Raw genomic sequence first — 23,448 nt, 5'->3', positions numbered from 1 at the left:
ACCATCTGTCTGTCACCAACATACGGGCCAAACCAACCAATCAGATGAGTGAAGCGTGTGACGTGCTAACAGCGTGGAGGCGAAGCTCAGAAAGGAAACAACATGTGGGTAAAGGAGATTTTCCCTTTGTGTTTAACGTGAATTTACGGATCAAAGACCCAATTTCAGGAGCCCGGATGAATAAATAAAAATAAAACACGTAGAGAAAAGACAAGGAACAAGAGATGGATGATAGAAAATCCAGTTCAGGAGCAGCAGTGGCGCTCCCCCATATAATGACTGAACGTGGCCGATACGTCCACACAGAATGGCTCGAGTACCTGAACTGTGCCGCTCTCGTCTCTTCCCGTCCGTCCTCCCAGACTAACAAACCTCATTATAGACATTATGCTGAGTGCAGACCTGCTGCGTCCCAGGGCCACGGCTTTAATGGCTGCTTGTCCAGTCCGTCTCCTCTCTCTTTGTCCTCACTGACCCATTTAAGCACTTTCAGGTGCACGGCCGCGGCCCAGCGAGACTCGGCGATGAGGGCTCCGGGGCTTGTTGCCTAGCAACAGGCTGCAAGCCGGCTTGTGTGTGTGGCGGCGGTGGTGGTGGTTTTATGTAACAGTGGGTTTGATGGTTGAATGTAGGGCGCTCAGTCTCCGGGGGGGAGAGAGTGGGGACGTTTGTGTCAACCCCCCCCAGCCCTCACCCCACCACCCCCCCCCACCACCATCTCCATGCAACGAGGGGGCGGACGTAAACAGAAAGGGCACCCAGCGTGAATAACTGACCGCAGACTTCAGGGGTGGGGGGTGTGATCGAGTGTTTGATCTGGTTAAGTGGATGTCTTCTCTTCTTCATGACATTAACAATGGGCTGTAAAAGGATCCTAAAATGACCACGGGAGGATACACGTGTCTTCAAATATGAATATGCGCGTTGAATCGCATGATATCCTCGTCTCACTGCAACATATGACACGTGTTCACCCTTTTGCCCCCACGCCTGTTGCAGCTCGCCGCTGCTCCAAGCTGCAAACGGGTGAAGTTGCAGTTCCTCCAACGGCCACTTGGAGTCGACCCTCACATCCCATATAATGACAATCAGAAACACTTTAATCATACATTTAATCATTGGAGGTTAAAGTTTATGAATAATTAGGGGCGTGGCCTCTTGAGTGACAGCTAGCCTCTGGCCCTCACTTCTCCTCGGAGGTAAACGTCAGCCAGATGGATGTACGCCCCTCCCCCCAACGTCACATACATGCCCTTTTTTGGTCAGAGGAAATGAGGTGGAGTCAAAGACAAGATGGAGACTCCCGTAGGCGAGGACGATTGGATCAAGTTGAGAGAACGGACCTTGACGGAGACGAGTACAGTCCCCTACCGGCAGAAGCACTACAGGAGATAATAGTAGCATACGGGCACACGCAGCTTCCGCAAGAGCTACAATGCAGCAGCGGAGGCTATCTCAGCCGTGGTCGATGAGAGACAGGCGGGTTTGCATCATCATCACGTGGATGACGCAACCGGCACGTTCGGCGCAATGGCATCACGTCTATTGTACGCGGTCTGAACGCGGCATAGGTTTCATTCTGCCCGTTCTTATTCTCAGGGCGTCACCTCCGTTTGGTCGAGGCCCTCGGGCTCACGGGCGACGTCCGGCACGGCCCAGATGGCGCCAGCAGGTGCCGCCCACTCCGTGCTTCATTTTGACTCTTTATGGGGTGACGTCACAGAGACTACATCCATATTTTATACCGTCTCTGTGTCGTTCATGTAGCATTTCGTTCACCTGAGTCTAAATGATCCAGGGAGGAGAAGGTTATCCCCGTACGTCAGCGGGTTCAAGCTCGTTCTCAGTGCAAAAGACGCCAAAGCGTTCGATCCGTGTGCTTTCGCACGATCGAGGTCGCTCTTTTCCTGTGCACATCCATGAGCTGTGTGTTTGCTCCTCTGTGGCGTGTTAACACGCTTTACAGGCATGCATGCAGATATCCATGACAGCAAGTGTTTGTGCTTCGTTATGCCTTGTGTGCATTGTTCTCTGTCAGTGTGTGCGTAGCTTCGCCATCCGCCTGTTGGCCCAGATGGCGGTCCACTGTTTGTGGTCAACCGAGGATCATCACCAATGGGAAGGAGGCGGTTGCCATGGCGAAAGTGACGTCTAAGTCCTATTGGAACAGAAATTGTTGGGTAGTTTCCACCGACACGTGTCTCGTTGTACAACTGTCACGTTGTGTATACATTAAAACACGAGCTTTCGTCCGTTATTTCACACATTAACCAGCAACACACGAGCCTCCTGATCGTTAATGTTTCCGGTTGTTTTTAAAAAAGATGACGGCCGTTGGGGACGAGTGTTGACTCTTTAGTAGCTTGTGAGTAAACGCTCTTCTCTGGACTCTTCTATTTTAACTCAGCGGATTCATTTGATTCAGACAACAGGCTCTCGAGCTCTGAGGTAATACATCCACGCTCAGCTGCGACGCCACGGGCTCTCTGCGGTGTGTGTGTGTGTGTGTGTGTGTTTTACACTGTAACTGTACAACCATGTTGTGTATATAAAAGTCTCCATGGTCTTGCTCCACCACCACTGATAAAGAAAAGGACTCGTGAAGGTCTGAGCACCAGGGCTCGTGTCAGAGGAGACTGTGAGATCCCCCACAGGTGCACTGCATTTGGGAAGAACGTGTCGTCTGTTGTAGGGGGGGGGGGGAAACCTGGAACAGTCTTCCCTCCACAATAAGAGCACGCCCACATGTTCCTCTTTTAAAGGTCGACTCAAAAAGTGGCTTAAATCAAATCAAAAGTGCGACCACTGACTCGTCTGTGTCATATTGCACATGACGTCTTACTTCATGTCTGGTGTCATGTGTTGTGTGTCTTGTCTCTTCTATTTGTATTTTATTTATTTAATTAGTGGTATTTGTATTTATTTTAGCAGGGACTACGGATGCAAATGAGCATCTTTGCTATAATCCGGCACTTTTACAGTGATATGTTGTTATCGTTCATTAATGTGCACTGAACCATAGCAGCAGATTGTTGAGGCCAGAAAACCAAATGGCTGAATGCATGAAAACAAGGACTTTCTGATCATTCTGCGTGTGTACGGTGACGTAAAAGTGTGTGAATTGGATGCAGTGTGCACGTCAGGTGGCTAGGTGGAGCTGTGGAGCAAAAACAGCATCGCTGTCTAAAAAAAAAAGGCTCATCTGATAAAATATTTTGTCGTTTTCACCCACAAGCTTTGCCTTTCGTTTGGACGGCGACAGCTTTTTTGGGGCTTATTAACCAACAAAAATTAACCCCCCCGCCAGAGTGGAAGTGTGGTGGATCGTTTTGTCATGTTTTTGTGGTGTTTTGCGTCTGTTTTAGTCGTTCTGTCAACATAAAAACATAAAAATAAACCCCCCTTCTGGGTGTAAACTTTAAAAAAAAGGCTCCAGCGTTGTGTTTGCGTGTAAAGGTAGAAACACTAAAGTGAGCTCTGATCTGCTCCAGCGTTGTGTTTGCGTGTAAAGGTAAAAACACTAAAGTGAGCTCTGATCTGCTCCAGCGTTGTGTTTGCGTGTAAAGGTAGAAACACTAAAGTGAGCTCTGATCTGCTCCGGCGTTGTGTTTGCGTGTAAAGGTAAAAACACTAAAGTGAGCTCTGATCTGCTCCTGCGTTGTGTTTGCGTGTAAAGGTAAAAACACTAAAGTGAGCTCTGATCTGCTCCGGCGTCGTGTTTGCGTGTGAAGGTAAAAACACTAAAGTGAGCTCTGATCTGCTCCAGCGTTGTGTTTGCGTGTAAAGGTAAAAACACTAAAGTGAGCTCTGACCTGCTCCAGCGTTGTGTTTGCGTGTAAAGGTAAAAACACTAAAGTGAGCTCTTATCTGCTCCAGCGTTGTGTTTGCGTGTAAAGGTAAAAACACTAAAGTGAGCTCTGATCTGCTCCAGCGTTGTGTTTGCGTGTAAAGGTAAAAACAGTAAAGTGAGCTCTGATCTGCTCCAGCGTTGTGTTTGCGTGTAAAGGTAAAAACACTTAAGTGAGCACTAATCTGCTCCAGCGTTGTGTTTGCGTGTAAAGGTAGAAACACTAAAGTGAGCTCTGACCTGCTCCAGCGTTGTGTTTGCGTGTAAAGGTAAAAACACTAAAGTGAGCTCTGATCTGCTCCAGCGTTGTGTTTGCGTGTAAAGGTAAAAACACTAAAGTGAGCTCTGATCTGCTCCAGCGTTGTGTTTGCGTGTAAAGGTAAAAACACTAAAGTGAGCTCTGATCTGCTCCAGCGTTGTGTTTGCGTGTAAAGGTAAAAACACTAAAGTGAGCTCTGATCTGCTCCAGCGTTGTGTTTGCGTGTAAAGGTAAAAACACTAAAGTGAGCTCTGATCTGCTCCAGCGTTGTGTTTGCGTGTAAAGGTAAAAACACTAAAGTGAGCTCTGATCTGCTCCAGTGTTGTGTTTGCGTGTAAAGGTAGAAACACTAAAGTGAGCTCTGATCTGCTCCAGCGTTGTGTTTGCGTGTAAAGGTAGAAACACTAAAGTGAGCTCTGATCTGCTCCAGTGTTGTGTTTGCGTGTAAAGGTAAAAACACTAAAGTGAGCTCTGATCTGCTCCAGCGTTGTGTTTGCGTGTAAAGGTAGAAACACTAAAGTGAGCTCTGATCTGCTCCAGTGTTGTGTTTGCGTGTAAAGGTAGAAACACTAAAGTGAGCTCTGATCTGCTCCAGTGTTGTGTTTGCGTGTAAAGGTAAAAACACTAAAGTGAGCCCTGATCTGCTCCAGCGTTGTGTTTGCGTGTAAAGGTAAAAACACTAAAGTGAGCTCTGATCTGCTCCAGCGTTGTGTTTTCGTGTAAAGGTAAAAACACTTAAGTGAGCACTAATCTGCTCCAGCGTTGTGTTTGCGTGTAAAGGTAGAAACACTAAAGTGAGCTCTGACCTGCTCCAGCGTTGTGTTTGCGTGTAAAGGTAAAAACACTAAAGTGAGCTCTGATCTGCTCCAGCGTTGTGTTTGCGTGTAAAGGTAAAAACACTAAAGTGAGCTCTGATCTGCTCCAGCGTTGTGTTTGCGTGTAAAGGTAAAAACACTAAAGTGAGCTCTGATCTGCTCCAGCGTTGTGTTTGCGTGTAAAGGTAAAAACACTAAAGTGAGCTCTGATCTGCTCCAGCGTTGTGTTTGCGTGTAAAGGTAAAAACACTAAAGTGAGCTCTGATCTGCTCCAGCGTTGTGTTTGCGTGTAAAGGTAAAAACACTAAAGTGAGCTCTGATCTGCTCCTGCGTTGTGTTTGCGTGTAAAGGTAAAAACACTAAAGTGAGCTCTGATCTGCTCCAGCGTTGTGTTTGCGTGTAAAGGTAAAAACACTAAAGTGAGCTCTGATCTGCTCCGGCGTTGTGTTTGCGTGTAAAGGTAAAAACACTAAAGTGAGCTCTGATCTGCTCCAGCGTTGTGTTTGCGTGTAAAGGTAAAAACACTAAAGTGAGCTCTGATCTGCTCCGGCGTTGTGTTTGCGTGTAAAGGTAAAAACACTAAAGTGAGCTCTGATCTGCTCCAGCGTTGTGTTTGCGTGTAAAGGTAAAAACACTAAAGTGAGCTCTGATCTGCTCCTGCGTTGTGTTTGCGTGTAAAGGTAAAAACACTAAAGTGAGCTCTGATCTGCTCCGGCGTTGTGTTTGCGTGTAAAGGTAGAAACACTAAAGTGAGCTCTGATCTGCTCCGGCGTTGTGTTTGCGTGTAAAGGTAAAAACACTAAAGTGAGCTCTGATCTGCTCCGGCGTTGTGTTTGCGTGTAAAGGTAAAAACACTAAAGTGAGCTCTGATCTGCTCCGGCGTTGTGTTTGCGTGTAAAGGTAAAAACACTAAAGTGAGCTCTGATCTGCTCCAGCGTTGTGTTTGCGTGTAAAGGTAAAAACACTAAAGTGAGCTCTGAAAGTGTTCGTGCTTCAAACTCTGGTCACAGTAGAGATTTGATTCAAACTCTGGTCACACGTTTGCATGTGAACAGAGAGAAATGGGCAGTCTGATGTTGTTTTCAAAATGGCCGACCACGTGTGCACGGGGCCTTATATAGACTCCAACAGGTGAGGCCGATCCCCCAACGAGCAGGGCCGGCCCAGCCAATCAGGGAGGAGCTGAGAGAGGCTCAGCTCTCTCACAGACTGGAAACACAGCCTGTTGTGGTGGTCAGCACTGTCTGCTCACAGCAAGAGGGTTGCTGGTTTGAATCCGGGCTGGGGCCCTTCTGTGTGGAGTTTGCGTGTTGTCCCCGTGTCTGCGTGGGTTTTCTCCGGGTTCTCCGGTTTCCTCCCACAGTCCAAAGACGTGCAGGTGTTGGGTTCATTGATGACTCTAAATCACCCGTAGGTGTGAATGGTTGTCTGTCTCTGTTCGTCTCTATGTGTCCTGTGATAGACTGGCGTCCTGTCCAGGGTGGACCCCGCCTCACGCCCGATGTCAGCTGGGAACGGCTCCAGCCCCCCACGACCCCGACAGGGACAAGAGGCTGAAGACGAATGATAATAATAATATTTAACACTTTTATCTGAAAACATTTCAGCGTCTCAGGTCCAGTCCTTCAGTTCCTTCATGGCAGCAGCAGCAGAGGTCAGGGGTCAAAGGTCACAGCAGCAGGACCACAGACAGGACGATCTATCCCTGAAGTCACACACACACACACACATCAAACACACACACACACACACATCAAACACACGATTCTGCAGCCGCAGAACAAACAGAACAAACCCAGAGTCTGACTGAGCCTCTGCTGCCACCTGGTGGACGTTTGTCTGCGCTGCAGGAGCTTTGTGTTGTGTTGTGTTCTCCCCTCTGCACTCATGGATGTTGTGTGTCTCTGTGGTTGTTGTTGTGTCTCTTTGTGTCTCTCTCTGGTTGTTTTGTCTCTTTGTGGTTGTTGCGTGTCTCTTTGTGGTTGTTTTGTGTCTCTTTGTGGTCGTTGTGTGTCTCTGTGTGTCTCTCATAATGCAACGCACGAAACACCTCAAATCCCCTCAAGATCTCACAGAATAAGTTACGTTTTTGCTTGATTTATTACGTTTATTGTCTTATTTTACTGTGTTTCAGGTATTTTTGTCTGTCCAGAGTTCTTTGATTTGCAGGTTCTGCATCAACAAGTGTCTGAAATGATCTTTATTGTGATGAATTTGTCTGTTTCTGTCTCGTTATAATCATAAATATGTTTTAAAGCTTTAACCTTTAAGAGTAAATGTGTAAAATAAAGGCATCCGACACGACTCGTATAAAAAATTAGACCCCTTTTTATTGTGTTCTCATTATAAAAGAAATACAAAAAAGAAACATTGACACCGGGCGAGGGTCTGAGCGGGGCGGGCGTCTGGGTGTTGGCGGGCGGGGGTGGCGGGCGGGTGGCGACATAAAAAGGGGAAGTTGGAAACGACAGGAGGAAACGCCAGACAGTCCGAGGGGATCATTCGAACGCACATCGAACAGATGGTGGAGGGCGGACGGACACCGAGCGCAGCGGTCCCGTCCGGCCCCTCCCTCCTTACCCCTCCTCCTCCTCCTCCTCGTCTTTCCGGAACAAAGTGGAGTTTCAGTTCCGCAGACGTTCATCAAAGCAGAAGCAATCTCATTGGTTGAGTTAAACCCGAGTGGGAGGAGCCTTCATGCTAACGGGCAAAGTTGAAATAAGCGGCTTTATTCGCTCTGACGTGGCGTTCATGATGATGTTGTTGTTGTTGAACGCGTGCGCTCGGCCAGACTAACCCGCTCTGTTCGGCTCGGCTCATGAACGCCCGTCTGACACGAGCACGCAGCAGGTTTTTCTGATGCATTCAGTGTTTCTCGCCGTCTCCCCGTGTGCTGAACACACTTCAACGTCTGCTTCCATCGCTGCACGGATACGAACGGGGAGACGGAGGGAGCAGGAGGGTCGTTTCCAGGCGGGTCCCCCCCTGAGAGAAGCCCGGCTGCTGATTGGATGCAGCTCTCAGCGGGATGTGACGTGTGGTCGAACAGACGCCACAACGACACGGAGAAGTAGAGTCGACACTTTTAACCAGTGGAGAAGAAGAAGAAGAAGAACGCAGCGCAGGAAATTATCTGAGCACGAGCATCTGTGCACGTTATATGAGTGCTGCAGCGGCACACACACACACACGGACGCACACACACACACACACACACACACACACACACACACACACACACACACACACACACACACACACACACACACACACACACACACACACGCACACACACGCACACACACGCACACACACACACACACACACACACACACACCGTACTGCAGCGGGGTGACAGCCTGTCTATCAACACTCACTTTTACGGCGTACAGAACTTTTAAGGTGGAGTGTTTTCTTTCATGTTACTTGTTTACGTTGTGAATCAGACGTCCACCTTAAATCAAACTGAACTATTCTGTATCTCTCACTTTGAGGAACGCCGCTGTGTCGTTGCTCGAGCGTCTCACATGTAAATCAGGAGCGTTAGGGCGAGATAGACCCGCCTCGTTCCGGGTCTTCGTCCATAATGAAACAGATCACCGGAGATCCAAAACCTTCACCTCCGTACTCTCCTAAATCCCTCTGGGGCCTTTGTTTGAAACACGGAGAGTGAACGACCACGTGAAAGGGGCGTGGCCTGGAACTTTCCGAGCACATTTCACCCGGATGGAAACGCGCCTTTGATGACCCGAAGCAGCTGAAGCTCTCAGCGCTCAAGCTCCAACGAAACCACGACTCCTGAAGAACCTGGCGTTCCTCAGAAAGCTGCGCCCACCGGAGTTTAACTCAACCACGGGGATCCCGTCTGCCCGCGGAGACGCTCGGCCGCGGAGACACCTGCGTGGAACTCAAACTCCGGTCTGCCCTTCAGGACAGCTCAGTCTTATCTGCTGCCTCCGTGTGATGCCCCGCTCCCACCTCGGAGCTACCGGGCGCTAACAACGTCCTGCGGTTGTAGTGGTGGTGGCCCTTCATGATGCCCGAGTTGTTGTTCTCGTTGAGGATCTGCTTCTGCTTCTGCCTGTTGAGCGACTGCACCAGGCCAAGCACCACGGCCGCCAGCGAGTACTGGCCGGTGATCTTGCGCGGCTGCAGGATGAGCGGGTTGGGCTGCACGCGGCCCAGCAGGAAGTGCGTCCGGATCTTGCCCTCCTGCTCGCTGATGCCCTTCACGTAGATCTCGCCGCGGTACTCGAAGGCGAAGCCGCGCTCCTTCAGGATCAGGTAGGTGTCCTCGGGCACCTGGATCTTGCCGCTGACCCCCGTGCTGTCCATGCGGCTGGACAGGTTCACCGTCTTCCCCCAGATGTCGTACTGAGGCTTCTTGGCGCCGATCACACCGGCCACCACCGAGCCGTGGGCCATACCTGCCAAACACACACACAGGTGATCAGAGACCTGTTCAGACAGTTCACGTTCTGACATTTTTACCACATTTCTGTTTAAACCAAGTTGTTCTTTAAAAACAAGAACCCTCTGTTGTTTCCCTGATTCCCACAGGGAAGACTGAGACTGTGGGGGGGGGACCTCAGACCCTGTGGTGGGCTCCAGGGTCAGGGTCCCCCACAGGAAGTACCCTATTTAATGCTGCAGTCGGCAAGTCTGACAGATCGAGTTGAGTCAAGTTTGAAACTCTCACGCCCCTCCCCCTCTCCCATTAAGCTCCTCCCTCCCTCCCATCGAGTGCTCGTCAGCGCGCGTGCACCAGATTCCTGTGAACGCACCCGTGTCTTCTCTTATCAATAAACAGCATGGAGTACACGCTACATGGAGGTAGGCTGGCAACTGCTAACGTCATTTAGCGTATGCTAGCTTGAGGCGAGTGTCTGTGATATTGGAACATGATCGAGGGGGGGGGGGGGGGGGGATCCGTGGCGTGTGCACGAACTGTGAACTGTGCTTAGTGGACAGGATGATACGGTCGAAACAAACAACAGGCTCTAGGTGCACGTAGAGGCGCGTCTTTCTTTCTAAAACTGGATGATTTATGTTTTTATATCGGAGCGTCGGCTTCAGTGAATATGATCAAACAAGTGCCACCAGTAACTCATCTCATCTCATCTTCAGCCTCTTATCCGGGGTCGGGTCGCGGGGGCAGCTCTAACTGGGGGATCCTGAGGCGTTCCCAGGCCAGTGTGGAGATCTAATCTCTCCACCTGGTCCTGGGTCTTCCCCGAGGCCTCCTCCCAGCTGGACGTGCCTGGAACACCTCCCTAGGGAGGCGCCCAGGGTTCATCCTTACTAGATGATCCTGAACCACCTCAACTGGCTCCTTTCAACGCAAAGGAGCAGCGGCTCTACTCCGAGTATCTCACGGATGCTGAACTTCTCCCCCTCTCTCTAAGGGAGACTCCAGCCCCCCTCCTGAGAAAACCCATTTCACACGCTTGGACCTGGACCTGGTTCTTTGGGTCCTGACCCAGCTTTCATGACCACAGGTGTAGTAGAGCGACTGCAGCTCCGCCCCCGCTGCTCCGATTCTCCGGCCAAGCTCACGCTCCATCGTCCCCTCACTCGTGAACACGATCAGGAACTCCTGTTCTTTATTTCACCGCCTCTCAGAACCTGAACCTGATGACTTCATTGTCTGTTCCTGCAGGGGAGTTTTGTCCTGACGTGTACAGACGACACTGGGGGAAATCATTGGCACTGGTTGCCATGGTGACGCAGGGTGGTACCTGCTGACTTGAACAGTGAAATGTTGTGTTGATATGAGGCGGCAGTGTGGAAACTACCTGTCATGACCTTCTGTGGTTATATGTGTGAACACGAGCGTTCTGCACGCGTCACCATGGAAATAATACATAACAATGACGGACAAAGATGCGATGAAGCGGAAACAAACACTCGACAAACAAGAAAAGAGATGATAAAGGGAGGAAACAGGGGAGTGAAAGAGGTGCAGCTCTCACCGATCCGCAGCTCGAAGTTGTTGAACGAGTGCTTGTTGATCTCCTGGATGCTCTCGTTGAGGGCGATGGCGAAGTCGGCCAGCGCGCACAGGTGACCCCACTTATCTTCACACTGCTGCGGGGCAGAGGACAAGAGGAGAGTGTGAGTCGGCTCCACGTCACCGCCGGGGTGAAGCGCGCCCACGTGTCACAACTGCAGCTCCCGTCCTGCACCCGTCACCGCGGGGACGTGCAAGTCACTGACGCATGATTCTGACGGTACATTTACTCCTTTATTCAGTGACTTTAGTCGGGAGAGTCAGCGCGGCCAACTTAATTGTACTTTTTCCTCATTTGCGACTTGTTTATGAAACGTTTTTGTGCAGCTGTCTTTGTTTTACACCTTCATTTTTCTCCACATGCTCAGCACAAACTCTGCTATAAGGTGCACTCACACTGTTCCTCCGCATCGGGTCAAGCCTAGTACGTTTGACCAGTGTGAGTGCAACCGTACCGCGTCTAGGAGCGGCACGCTTGCTGTCCACGGCCCATTTGGGAGAGGTGGGCTTTAGTAAAGCACGTTTGCACGTGTACGAGCACGAGCGTGCTCACGTGTACGAGCACGAGGCCTACGGCGGTTCTGAGGTCATTTCCTGTGCGCCTGTTGGGACGTAGAAAAAAGAAGGAGGGACCATGCGCGGACATTTCAAACAATGGCGGTGAAAGGCTCACGTTGGTGTGATGCGGAGGTGGAGTGTTTACTGCAGATTTGGTCGATGAAAAGATTCAAAAACAGTCGACAAGACGCACAAAAACTCAGAGGTCTACGGAAAGATCTGGAAACAAAGCCACGCATCGCCATGACGTCATCAATGCGTGTGACGTGTTACGGCGTGATGACGTATAGGCAGCAAGAAGCATTCTCCGAGGCCCAGGTAGAGTGAGTACAAACGGGCCTGGAGGGGGGGACAAGGACCCTAAAGCACGGGGCACGGGACGGAGGCACAGTGGGAGGGCGCCCTAAGTCCCATTTTTTTAGTTCAACAGGATTTAAAGCTGCCAGGAACCAAAAAACAAGTCCATAAAATACATATAATCAGTAGTAATCTTCACTCAATCACTTAAGACATTAAAAACAGTTCTAGGTTGTTTATCTGTGCACATGTTTATGTATAGATGAGTTCTCTTCATCTACACTGAGTGTGTTCACTGATGAATCGACGCTCTGGAGACAGTTATGCAGGAAAAACATGTTACTATGAGTGAATGTAATAATGATGCTTGATGTGTTCAGAGAAACGTGTGTTTGAGGCGTTCCCCTCAGCCCCCTGGCGCTGCCGTGTGTCTGGGACGACATGAGACTCTGGAGGAGCTCACCTGTTTCTCAGGCGACAGGCCGGAGACGGCCATGTAGGTGCTGCCGATCGTCTTGATCTTCTCGATGTCCTGGAAACGCTCCTCACCGAGCAGCTGGGACAACGGAGACACACACAGACACACACACACACACACACACACACACACACACACACAGACGTGTTTAGTGTCCCTGATAAGGAAGGAGTCTCTGTCTGTCCGTAGATTCTCTTCACAAACGTTCAAACGATCGACCTCAGACCCCAGGACGTGTCAAACTGCATGCTGGGTAGAGCTCGCTCTCGTCCCTCACTATGGCGTTGAGGTCATTTTGTTGTGGATTTGCATCTTTTTAAAGTTGTTTTGCATCTATATTTAGTCATTTTGCATCTTTTTGTGGTGGTTTTGCATCTATTTTTAGTCATTTTGCATCTTTTTGTGGTGGTTTTGCATCTATTTTTAGTCATTTTGCATCTTTTTGTGGTGGTTTTGCATCTATTTTTAGTCATTTTGCATCTTTTTGTGCTGGTTTTGCATCTATTTTTAGTAATTTTGCATCTTTTTGTGCTGGTTTTGCATCTATTTTTAGTCATTTTGAATGTTTTTATTGTGGTTTTGTATCTATCTGAAGTCTTTGGGTCCCTCTGTAGTCCCTATTCTTGGATGTTTCACTTTTTCTGAGCTTGGTTTGTGTCTCTGTCATCACTTTGACTTGTTGCAATTGTTTGGTCGTTTTGTTGTTCATGCCATGACAGGATATGACATGATGTCGAGTTTTTATGGTGGTTTTGCAGCTAGTTGAAGTCATTTTGCGTGTCTTTGGGGTTGTTCTTTCTTTGTAGTTCTTATGCTGTTCTGTGTGTATGTTCAGTCCTTTAGTGTCTCTTTGTGGTCCTTTCTTTCAGGAACACTCTGTGGGTCAGGGGCTCCCGGGTCTGTGCCACCTCACCTCGTCGAAGTCTGCGATGATTTCGTTGAGGAGCCTGAGGCACTCGACTCCCTGGTTGTTCATCTCGGTCTGGGAGTAGAAGTCGGCGAAGCCCGGGATGGATGCGAACATCACGCCCACGGAGTCGTACGACTGCGAGTACAGCTCCTGTGGACACAGACGACACACAGTGATGAAAATGCAAAATAACTTCAGTCACTCACAGTTTTTTTTATTCATAACAACATAAAATAACGATCCAAGCCGACAAAAGGAGACGGCGTTCCCACAGTGGTTCACCGCGCCCGCGTTCACTCGTCCTCCGCCATCTTAAAACTGAAGGTAACTTGGTGAGATCGACCCTCGGAGGGCTGAGTGATCGAGTGATCAATGATGGTCCCTCCAGGGGTGGATATATCCCACAATGCATTGCTGTTGTTATGCATTTGGTGGAAGAGACTCCAACCATGGGATAACAACAACTAATGAAACGCAGCTTGATTAGGTTCCTGCGAGACAGGAAGTGACCATTTCTAGAACAAAACTGGCATCAGCACTCATGTCTGACACCGAATGCTTCAGATGTTTTATCAGTCTGTTGTCGCGAGCACCATCTTCTTCTTCTTCTGTGGTGTCCTGGGGTGCGAGCATCAAAGCACAAGACGCGAACACACTGAACAAACTCATAAAGAAGGCCGGGTCTGTGCTCGTCACCCTGGAGGAGGTGGTGGAGCACAGGATGCAAAACTGCTGGTGACGATGTCTCTCATCCCCTCCACGAAACCCTGGACGAGCTTCATAGCAGCTTCAGCAGCAGACTCATTCAACCTCGCTGCTTAAAGAACGCCACAGGAAACAGTTCCTACATGCTGCCGTCAGACTCTACGATGCTGCACAGCAACGCTCAGGAAACACACACACATCATTCAAGTGACTTATGACTGATATCCACCACTGCCATTAAAAATGCACCGTTCTCTCTTTATCTTGCACCTTAAAATTCACACAGCATACTGTAATATAGTGTTTTATCTATCCATCCATCTACCTTTGTCAGCAGCGTGCTATGAAGAGTAACGGTGAGGTTAAAGGACAGAGCGAGGGCGACTCCATGTGACTCAGCAGGGTGGTGGATGATGCTGCTGCAGGTGATTCTGCAGCTGCACCACGCCGTCTCCACCACCGGGGGGCAGTGTGGACACACGGCAGAACAGCAGCCGGCTGACAGGAAACACGTCCTCACATCCTCGTGTCATCACGTAATTCATCACGTCTTTATGGGAATAGTAAAATAGCAGGCTAATACACATGATGTCAGCCACAGGTCGACATTTCATATGAATAATTAAGGAGTCAGAAGTCAACGCTCTCTCCCTGAGTGTATTCAGCTTGACTCTGCGGTTTAATTACACTGGTGAAAATAAGCCTCAGACTTTGTTGAGACATTATTTAAACTTAACGAGCTTGGTCAAATGGCAAAGCTTTAAAGTGAAAGTTGGTAAAAGTGGAGTTAATTGATTTGCTTTGTCCGTCTCGCGCGTCTCTTCGGGGTCACGTCAGTCAGCAGCGTAGACCAGGGGTGCCCAACCCTGCTCCTGCAGAGCTGCTGCCCTGCATGTTTTAGGTTCCTCTCTGCTCTAACACACCTGAGTCTAATGCTCTGCTCGTTATCAAGCAGCTGAAGCTCGTCACAGGTTTGATGGTCATTAGAGTAACGTGTGTCGGAGCAGGGAGAAACCTAAAACATGCAGGAGCAGGATTGGGCAGCGCTGGTTTAGACGGATGGATCCAGAACGAACTGAGTCAAATACATTTAAGAAGTGGCGTGGTTCTGTTTAAGGCTGGGATAACCTGCTCTGGACTCAACACAGGTGAGGCTGGGGCCCTTCTGTGTGGAGTTTGCATGTTGTCCCCGTGTCTGCGTGGGTTTTCTCCGGGTTCTCCGGTTTCCTCCCACAGTCCAAAGACGTGCAGGTGTTCGGTTCATTGATGACTCTAAATCACCCGTAGGTGTGAATGGTTGTCTGTCTCTGTTCGTCTCTATGTGTCCTGTGATAGACTGGCGTCCTGTCCAGGGTGGACCCCGCCTCACGCCCGATGTCAGCTGGGATTGGCTCCAGCCCCCCGCGACCCCGACAGGGACAAGAGGATGAAGATGAATGAACTTTCTTTTATACAACTTCTCTTCACGTGCATTTCAAACCTGCCTCGCATCAGCTTGCATGATGCACTGGCCTGTTCAACGCCATGTGCGTTTTCCGAGGCGTTTACATCCACAGGAACATAATTCCAGCTTTAGTCCCGTGCGTTAAAAACACATATCCCCAAAGAAGTTTCAGTCCAAAGCAGCTGGACTTGGTTATTTGTCTAGGAAGACGTTTCACCTCTCATCCAAGAGGCTTCATCAGTCCATGTACACATCTGACCAGGACCAGGATCAGGCTGGGACTGGACCAGGACCAGGACCAGGACCAGGACCAGGACTAGGCTGGGACTGGACCAGGACCAGGACTAGGCTGGGACTGGACCAGGACCAGGACCAGACTGGAACTGGACCAACTAACTGGTGTGAGATCCAGGTATTTAACCTCTCACAAGGCCGATGATGTCACTGGAACCATTTGTGCTCCAAGTGCCAACGACCGTCTTCGTTAGTAAAAGTACTTTTCGTAAAAGAAGTAAACAGAGGAGGAGGTCTGAGACTCCACTTATCTCCAATTTACAATGCTGCCCTTTCATCCCTTCATCCAACAATCCAACCTCAAAGAACAACTGTTCACAAACGGCCTCCTGTGACTCCAACCACTGTCGTCAAGACACAATGGAGCACTAAGTCCAAACCTACTTCCACCAACGACTGTCACTCTAACGATGGTTGTTGGAGTGGCAGTCGTCCGATAGGTTATTTGTCGAGGAAGAAAGTTAGTTGGGACTGGACCAACTAACTGGTGTCCCAGCCTGGTCCTGGTCCTGGTCCAGTCCCAGCCTGGTCCTGGTCCTGGTCAGATGCGTACATGAACTGATGAAGCCTCTTGGATCAGAGGTGAAACGTCTTCCTGACAAATAACCAAGTCCAGTTGCTTTGGACTGAAATTGCTTTGAGGAGAACGACGACCTGGACACATGAGAATATTCACAGGCTTCCTGAACTGTGCACTTTTGTTTGAATTCTCAATGTTAACATGTTTCCTGTGTTTGAAGCATTGACGTGAGTGATGCCACAGGGTCCTGGCAAAACGGCCGTATGTGACGAGTGTCCTTGAGCAAGGCCCTGCTGCCAAAAGTAGAAGAAGAAGACGTTGCCATGACACGCAGCTTTCTGTCACCGGGTTAATTCCACCGATCATCAGCAGCTCCTCAAAGGTGTGAAGCCTGTTAACGACCCCGTGCTCCAGCGTCTAAATCACCGAACAATAAATCATCCCGATTAATAATGAAAGGAGTCGTCAGGACCCACCCGTCCTCTAATGGATGCATTTTTAATTGTGTCCTTTTTCATTTGGAGCAGGCGACGGGAGCAGAATGATATCAGTTCCCCTCTCCTGACATTCATAATTCATAATTGGCCGCCTGCCTTTTGTTCGGGAGGCGACGGAAAAGATCGGAGGAGGCGATAATGAAGGAGCCCGACTGGGACGGAAGAGGACAATACGGCGGTTTGACTCTGGCGTGCGATAGCTGTCCTTTCAGGTCATTACGGAGTCGGTGGAGGAGAAGAACGCAGCCGAACCGAGTGGGAAAGAGAGAAATGAAGCTTTTTTTTTGGTCACATTTTTTCCCATTAAAGAAAAAGCGAGATAATCTCAGTTCCTGTGTGAACTAATGTCGAACCCCGGTGATGGATATCTTAATAGATTCATCCCAAAGTCGTCTCATCTTTCATCTAAATTGCTGGCAGCTCATTACGGAGTAACACAGAAGTTATCAGCCGCGCTTTCATTATGAAGTTTTCATTTTTAAGGTGCAATTAATCTTTTTTCCACTGTGGTCCTGAAGCAGCTGAACGTCCTCTGGATGGATCGACTCTAAGGCCCCGTTTAGATGAAGACGATGTAGAAAGGAGACGCAAAAGTGGCGTTACTTTCTCACTTTTTGTTCCGGGTTTGGACGAGGATCTTTGGGGGAAACCTGCGTGCATACGGTGACGCCAAAGTGTGCACGTCAGGTGTGTAGGTGGAGCTGTGAAGCGCTGCCACACAACAGCACCCAGAGCTGGTGCATGCTGGGAAACGTCCTTCTCCTTCTCTCGCTAACAGCGGAGAAGCAGGACGCCGCACAGTGTGACAGGGATCTGCAGCACGGTCTGCAGCCTCCCACCGCCTCGGCTCCACCCAGGACACTTGAACGTCCCACTGATGGAAACAGTCCCACGTGTTTGTTGTTGTTTATCTGAAATCTGCACACGGATGTTACGGAGACACGCACGCCACGTGAGCCAGCGTGAGCAGATCAGAGCTCACTTTAGTGTTTTTACCTTTACACGCAAACACAACGCTGGAGCAGATCAGAGCTCACTTTAGTGTTTTTACCTTTACACGCAAACACAACGCCGGAGCAGATCAGAGCTCACTTTAGTGTTTTTACCTTTACACGCAAACACAACGCTGGAGCAGATCAGAGCTCACTTTAGTGTTTTTACCTTTACACGCAAACACAACGCTGGAGCAGATCAGAGCTCACTTTAGTGTTTTTACCTTTACACGCAAACACAACGCTGGAGCAGATCAGAGCTCACTTTAGTGTTTTTACCTTTACACGCAAACACAACGCTGGAGCAGATCAGAGCTCACTTTAGTGTTTCTACCTTTACACGCAAACACAACGCTGGAGCAGATCAGAGCTCACTTTAGTGTTTTTACCTTTACACGCAAACACAACGCTGGAGCAGATCAGAGCTCACTTTAGTGTTTTTACCTTTACACGCAAACACAACGCTGGAGCAGATCAGAGCTCACTTTAGTGTTTTTACCTTTACACGCAAACACAACGCTGGAGCAGATCAGAGCTCACTTTAGTGTTTCTACCTTTACACGCAAACACAACGCTGGAGCAGATCAGAGCTCACTTTAGTGTTTTTACCTTTACACGCAAACACAACGCTGGAGCAGATCAGAGCTCACTTTAGTGTTTCTACCTTTTACTGCAGATTACACATCGACCAAATCTGCAGTAAACACTCCACCTCCGCATCGCACCAACGTGAACCTTTCGCCGCCATTGTTTTAAATGTCCGCGCATGGTCCCTCCTTCTTTTTTCTACGTCCCAACAGGCGCACAGGAAATGACCTCAGAACCGCACGCTTGTGCTCGTACACGTGCAAACATGCTTTACTAAAGCCCACCTCTCCCAAACGGGCCGTGGACGGCCCGCTGGCCGCAGTTATACACGGAGTGGTTGCACTCACACTGGTGAAACGCACTAGGCTTTAGCCAAAAAAAAAGTTTTTTGCCCGGTGCGGAAGGACAGTGTGCGTGCGCCCTAAAGTAGTGGTTTCCCCAGTTTGATGTAGCAGAACTTCACTGGTCTGCACTGAACTCAGTCCAACACTGAATCCTTGCAGCCAGGCTTTGTAGCGTATGTCTTTTCAAACACAGACAAGACAAATGCCTGATGGTCTAAAGGTGTTATTGTCCTTTAGCACTAAATGGGTTTAAACATGCACCAACACGCACCAGTGTCTGACTTTAATGAGGACGGCTCCATTCAAGTGAGCCCAAATGGAAAAGAGCAGCAGAGAGAGCGTGAACAAAAAGAAGAACTTTGTAAAGTTTGCCTGCGCAGAATCGGTGCAGCTGAGTCACTCCTGCAGCAGGGAGACAAATCAGTGTGTTCTCCGCTGCCGACTGACAACGTGTTATTAAAATCCAATCAAAGGCGTGCGAGCGAAAGAAGCTCCGCAGCTGAGTGAATCCTCTCTCTTTCTCTCTCTGTAAAGTTGTTTCAGAAGCAATTAGGGAGAGTTTTCTGTCACCGTTAATGACATTTTACTCCCAACGTTAAAAGCTGTGATCAACATTACTAAAGAGGAGTCTGATCAGACAGGTCTGAAATAAACTGCCAGGTTACAAACTTACTTCAGAGGCACAGTCCTCCAATCCACTTCCTGCTTCTTTTTGGGCGCACTCACACTGTTCCTCCGTACCGTGCCCGAACAGGTTTCACGGGTAAAGTCTGGTTCCTTTGACCAGTGTGAGTGCAACCGTACCACGCCTAGGAGCGGCACGCTTGCCGTCCACGGCCCGTTTGGGAGAGGTGGGCTTTAGTAAAGCACGTTTGTACATGTACGAGCACAAGCGTGCGCACGTGTACGAGCACGAGGCCTACGGCGGTTCTGAGGTCATTTCCTGTGCGCCTGTTGGGACGTAGAAAAAAGAAGGAGGGACCATGCGCTGACATTTCAAACAATGGCGGTGAAAGGTTCACGTTGGTGTGATGCGGAGGTGGAGTGTTTACTGCAGATTTGGTCGATGAAAAGATTCAAAAACAGTCGACAAGACGCACAAAAACTCAGAGGTCTACGGAAAGATCTGGAAACAAAGCCACGCATCGCCATGACGTCATCAATGCGTGTGACGTGTTACGGCGTGATGACGTATAGGCAGCAAGAAGCATTCTCCGAGGCCCAGGTAGTGTGAGTACAAACGGGCCTGGAGGGGGGGACAAGGACCCTAAAGCACGGGGCACGGGACGGAGGCACAGTGGGAGTGCGCCCTTTGACCTCCTGTACTGTGTAGTTGTGTGCAGACAACCTGAACTTCAGCTCTAACTCAGTTTATCTACCTATGTGCGCGTTCTCATCTATAGTTTGTTGTTTGGAAACGTCCGAATCATTAACGTTCCAGGTCTCACGGTTCCCACACGCACTTAAAGACAACAACAACAACAACATGGAAGAGGTTGTAAGGACTCAGACCTCGTTGTCCCGGTCCTTCTCCAGGAAGTGTCGGGCCACGTGGCTGGGCAGGATGTTCCTCAGCATGTTCTCGTTGTGTTCTCGCAGTTCCTTCATCTCGTTGATCTCCTCTTTGGCCTGGACGCGCCACAGGAAGTCAAGCCGGGCCGTGTATTCCAGCTGACGAGGGAAGAGAAACAGAAACAGTTAGTAAAGTGTCCAAACAGCGTCCTACTGTGGACCGTCATCAGTCACTTCTCAACCCTGTACATGTACACTCTATGTTATTCGTTCTTTGTGGTACACAGAGACACAGGCTGGGCTGCTGCCAATCTAACCTGATGAAAACACACTCACAGAGTTCTGTAAAAGCATGTTTGCTGTTTAATGCTGCATTCACGTAGCCTCGTGAGCCCATCCTGATCTCTAAAGGTTGTGTTTCAGTCTGGTAACATGCAGCGGAGAACATCTGGAGAAGTTTGACCAGCAACTGAACCAATCAGCGTTGGTTTCTTTGGTGGATTTAAGTGAAACAGAAGAGACTGTTGAGTGTAAACCCAGGACCAGGTGGAGAGATTAGATCTCCACACTGGCCTGGGAACGCCTCAGGATCCCCCAGTTAGAGCTGGTTAATGTGGCCCGGGAAAGGGAAGTTTGGGGTCCCCTGCTGGAGCTGCTGCCCCCGCGACCCGACCCCGGATAAGAGGCTGAAGATGAGATGAGATGAAGATGAGATGAGACGTCTTCCTTGTAGCGTCTCTTTGTTTCTACAACTCAAATCCTCTGAAGACACTGAAAACAGACAAATGTGTTCCCATCTGAGGAAACGTGTCAAGAGTTGGTTCTGTCAGTCCCTCCTCTCTCCCTCTGTCCCTCCCTCTGTTTTTCCCTGCATGTGTCTCCCCTTTTATCTCAACATGCACAGCGCGTTACTTCTTCTACGGGGAAAATAGAGTCGGCGGCTGCTCACCGTAGTTGGAGACCTGTCGTGGCTCAATATTGGTCCATATATAAGGAGCACCGCATTATAAGGAGCACTGTCGGCTTTTGAGACATTTGAAGGTTTTTAGGTGCAACTTATAGTGCGGAGAATACGGTAACCGTAATTTCCCGCGCTCCTGGTCCCTGATCGTCCTTCGTTTCCCTGTTCCTGTTTCCCTCGACCGTCTAGTCTTAGTATATCTGTTTCCCCCTGTAGTATTTCACATTTGTTTGTCGTTTATATTAAATGTTTTGTTTGTACTTTTTACCCCGTGTCCGTGTCTGCATTTGGGTCCAGTTCCCCAGAGTTATTACCCCGCACCGTTCATGACAAAATGGGTTCATAGAGAAATACTTTAGATCTAACACCAAACTTTCTGCACTGGTACGATTACTACAGACACTGAGCCTGATGCACAGATCACTCTTCACAGAAACTACCAGTTCAGCTCTGTATTCTTTTCCATCTTCTATACTGAAGCTTCTCAGACCTGCATCCACACTCAGACAGGACTTACTCTTTTATTAAATGAACCCAGACACAGGAGACAATCTGCTGTTTATCTCTTTCAGATGATGACATTAAAAAAACAGTTTGATCCATTTCAAGAGAGCGCAATCAATCTGAAGTGCACCCAAAGATTCTAATACGCAACACAAATTGCTTTTCTCCATTCACATTAATTAATACAAAGTCATTTGAATACATTAGGGCCAAACAAGAGTCGGCACCGTTTAGTTTGTACGTGGAGGAGATATTGGGAAATTAATTTCAGGGGGGCGGGCAGATAAGCCTGTGAGACTGTAGGCGTCTCTCTCTCTCTCTCTCTCTCTCTCTCTCTCTCTCTCGCTCTCTGGCATCGGCGGAAACAGTTTTGTGATTAAACTTGGCATCAATTAGTCCCTTTAATCATATGAGTGAGTACAAAAAACTTCTGTTTCTCTAATTAAGAACGCAGAGCCTGCAGGGCCGGTGTGGCTGTGGGATAATGTGATGGTGACCAGCATGACCTCCGCGGTGCTCCTTCATTCAGAACAGCTTCTGACTCAGAGGAAGAGCGGCTGTGAAATCAGGTTTACTGCAGCATGATGTCACGCGGAGGCCACGCGGAGAGCGTTTGCTTCAGCCCACACTAGCATGGATCCACCACCAGGTGCAGGTTCAGGTGCAGGTGTAGGTGCAGGTTCAGGTGCAGGTGTAGGTGCAGGTGCAGGTTCAGGTGCAGGTGCAGGTTCAGGTTCAGGTGTAGGTGCAGGTGCAGGTGTAGGTGCAGGTTCAGGTTCAGGTTCAGGTGCAGGTGTAGGTGCAGGTGCAGGTTCAGGTGCAGGTGCAGGTGCAGGTTCAGGTGCAGGTGCAGGTGCAGGTTCAGGTGTAGGTGCAGGTTCAGGTGCAGGTGCAGGTTCAGGTGCAGGTGCAGGTGTAGGTGCAGGTGCAGGTGCAGGTGCAGGGGCAGGTGCAGGTGTAGGTGCAGGTTCAGGTGCAGGTTCAGGTGCAGGTGCAGGTGCAGGTGCAGGTGCAGGTGCAGGTGCAGGTTCAGGTTCAGGTGCAGGTGTAGGTGCAGGTGCAGGTGCAGGTGCAGGTGCAGGTGCAGGTGCAGCGCTTTACCGTGGATGATTGAGATACGTCTGACGCGTCTGCACTTAGTAAACAGCTGCATCATACTACTCCTTTACGTGGAAACAACAGCCTTCTGATCCAGAATATCACCTATAATGCGAGGGGGTGCATTTCACGGCAGGGGTGCTGAATACGGCACAACTGTCCAACAGTGCGCACACAGGCACAGCCGCACTCTGGTCACAGTGGAGCGCTGCTTCGGGTTGACTGCCTCCGTTATTCTTTTCCATACAGCGTTTTTATGATGGGCCCATTTTATTCCACTCTTAAGATAAAAAAAGCACATCTTTATTTTGCTCCATCTCGGATGTCAGGATGCAGATCTGTGTGTCGGAAAAGTGTCTTTTCTAACCTGCGTTCCTTCTCTCCGTGTTTGACCTCAGTGGGCGAGGACTCGAACCAGGAATATTTAAGGGCGTAACATGTTAAAGACGATCAAATTCAGCCGCCGCATTTATCAAGGCCCGCTCATTCGTACGCGGAGATTGGTCCGATACGAATGTTTCATAAATCACACGTGGGTCCTGTCCTACGACCAATTGTGCGCTCAGATCTGCGCCCGTTTACACGCAAGATTGATAAATGAGGCCCAGTGTGTTTAAATGTGCAAACGCTCACAGCACTTGGTATGAAACGAATATCTACAGCATGCATCGTACAGAGACACGGTTCCAAAGACGTGCAGTCCGATGTGAAGACCTCGATGTAACGTGTTGTGTCTAAAGGAGGGGATGTGAGTTCATGGGATAATGACTCAGCTTCATGCTTTTGTAGCTGAAGACTCGACAGCAGCGTCGTCT

The 23,448-nt window shown here is 49.4% G+C and overlaps 1 protein-coding gene across 1 annotated transcript in view; it reads right to left on the bottom strand.

The window, feature by feature from the left end:
• Positions 1–8,313: 8,313 nt before the first annotated feature.
• The window catches only part of adcy8 (adenylate cyclase 8 (brain)), a gene marked incomplete at its 5' end in the record, with an annotated part of 85,830 nt that continues 70,695 nt past the window's right edge, over positions 8,314–23,448 (bottom strand). The window contains 5 exons of the mRNA XM_083928064.1: positions 8,314–9,348; positions 10,894–11,008; positions 12,250–12,342; positions 13,178–13,324; positions 20,071–20,229. Coding sequence (XP_083784190.1) covers positions 8,849–9,348; positions 10,894–11,008; positions 12,250–12,342; positions 13,178–13,324; positions 20,071–20,229 — 1,014 coding nt within the window. The 3' untranslated portion in view covers positions 8,314–8,848. The remainder of the gene's footprint in view (positions 9,349–10,893; positions 11,009–12,249; positions 12,343–13,177; positions 13,325–20,070; positions 20,230–23,448) is intronic.

Source organism: Echiichthys vipera (assembly GCF_963691815.1).
Source record: "Echiichthys vipera genome assembly, chromosome: 15".
Lineage (NCBI taxonomy): Eukaryota > Metazoa > Chordata > Actinopteri > Perciformes > Trachinidae > Echiichthys > Echiichthys vipera.
Note: the sequence above shows the minus strand (reverse complement) of the source record. Positions and strands in the feature narration are given on the sequence as shown.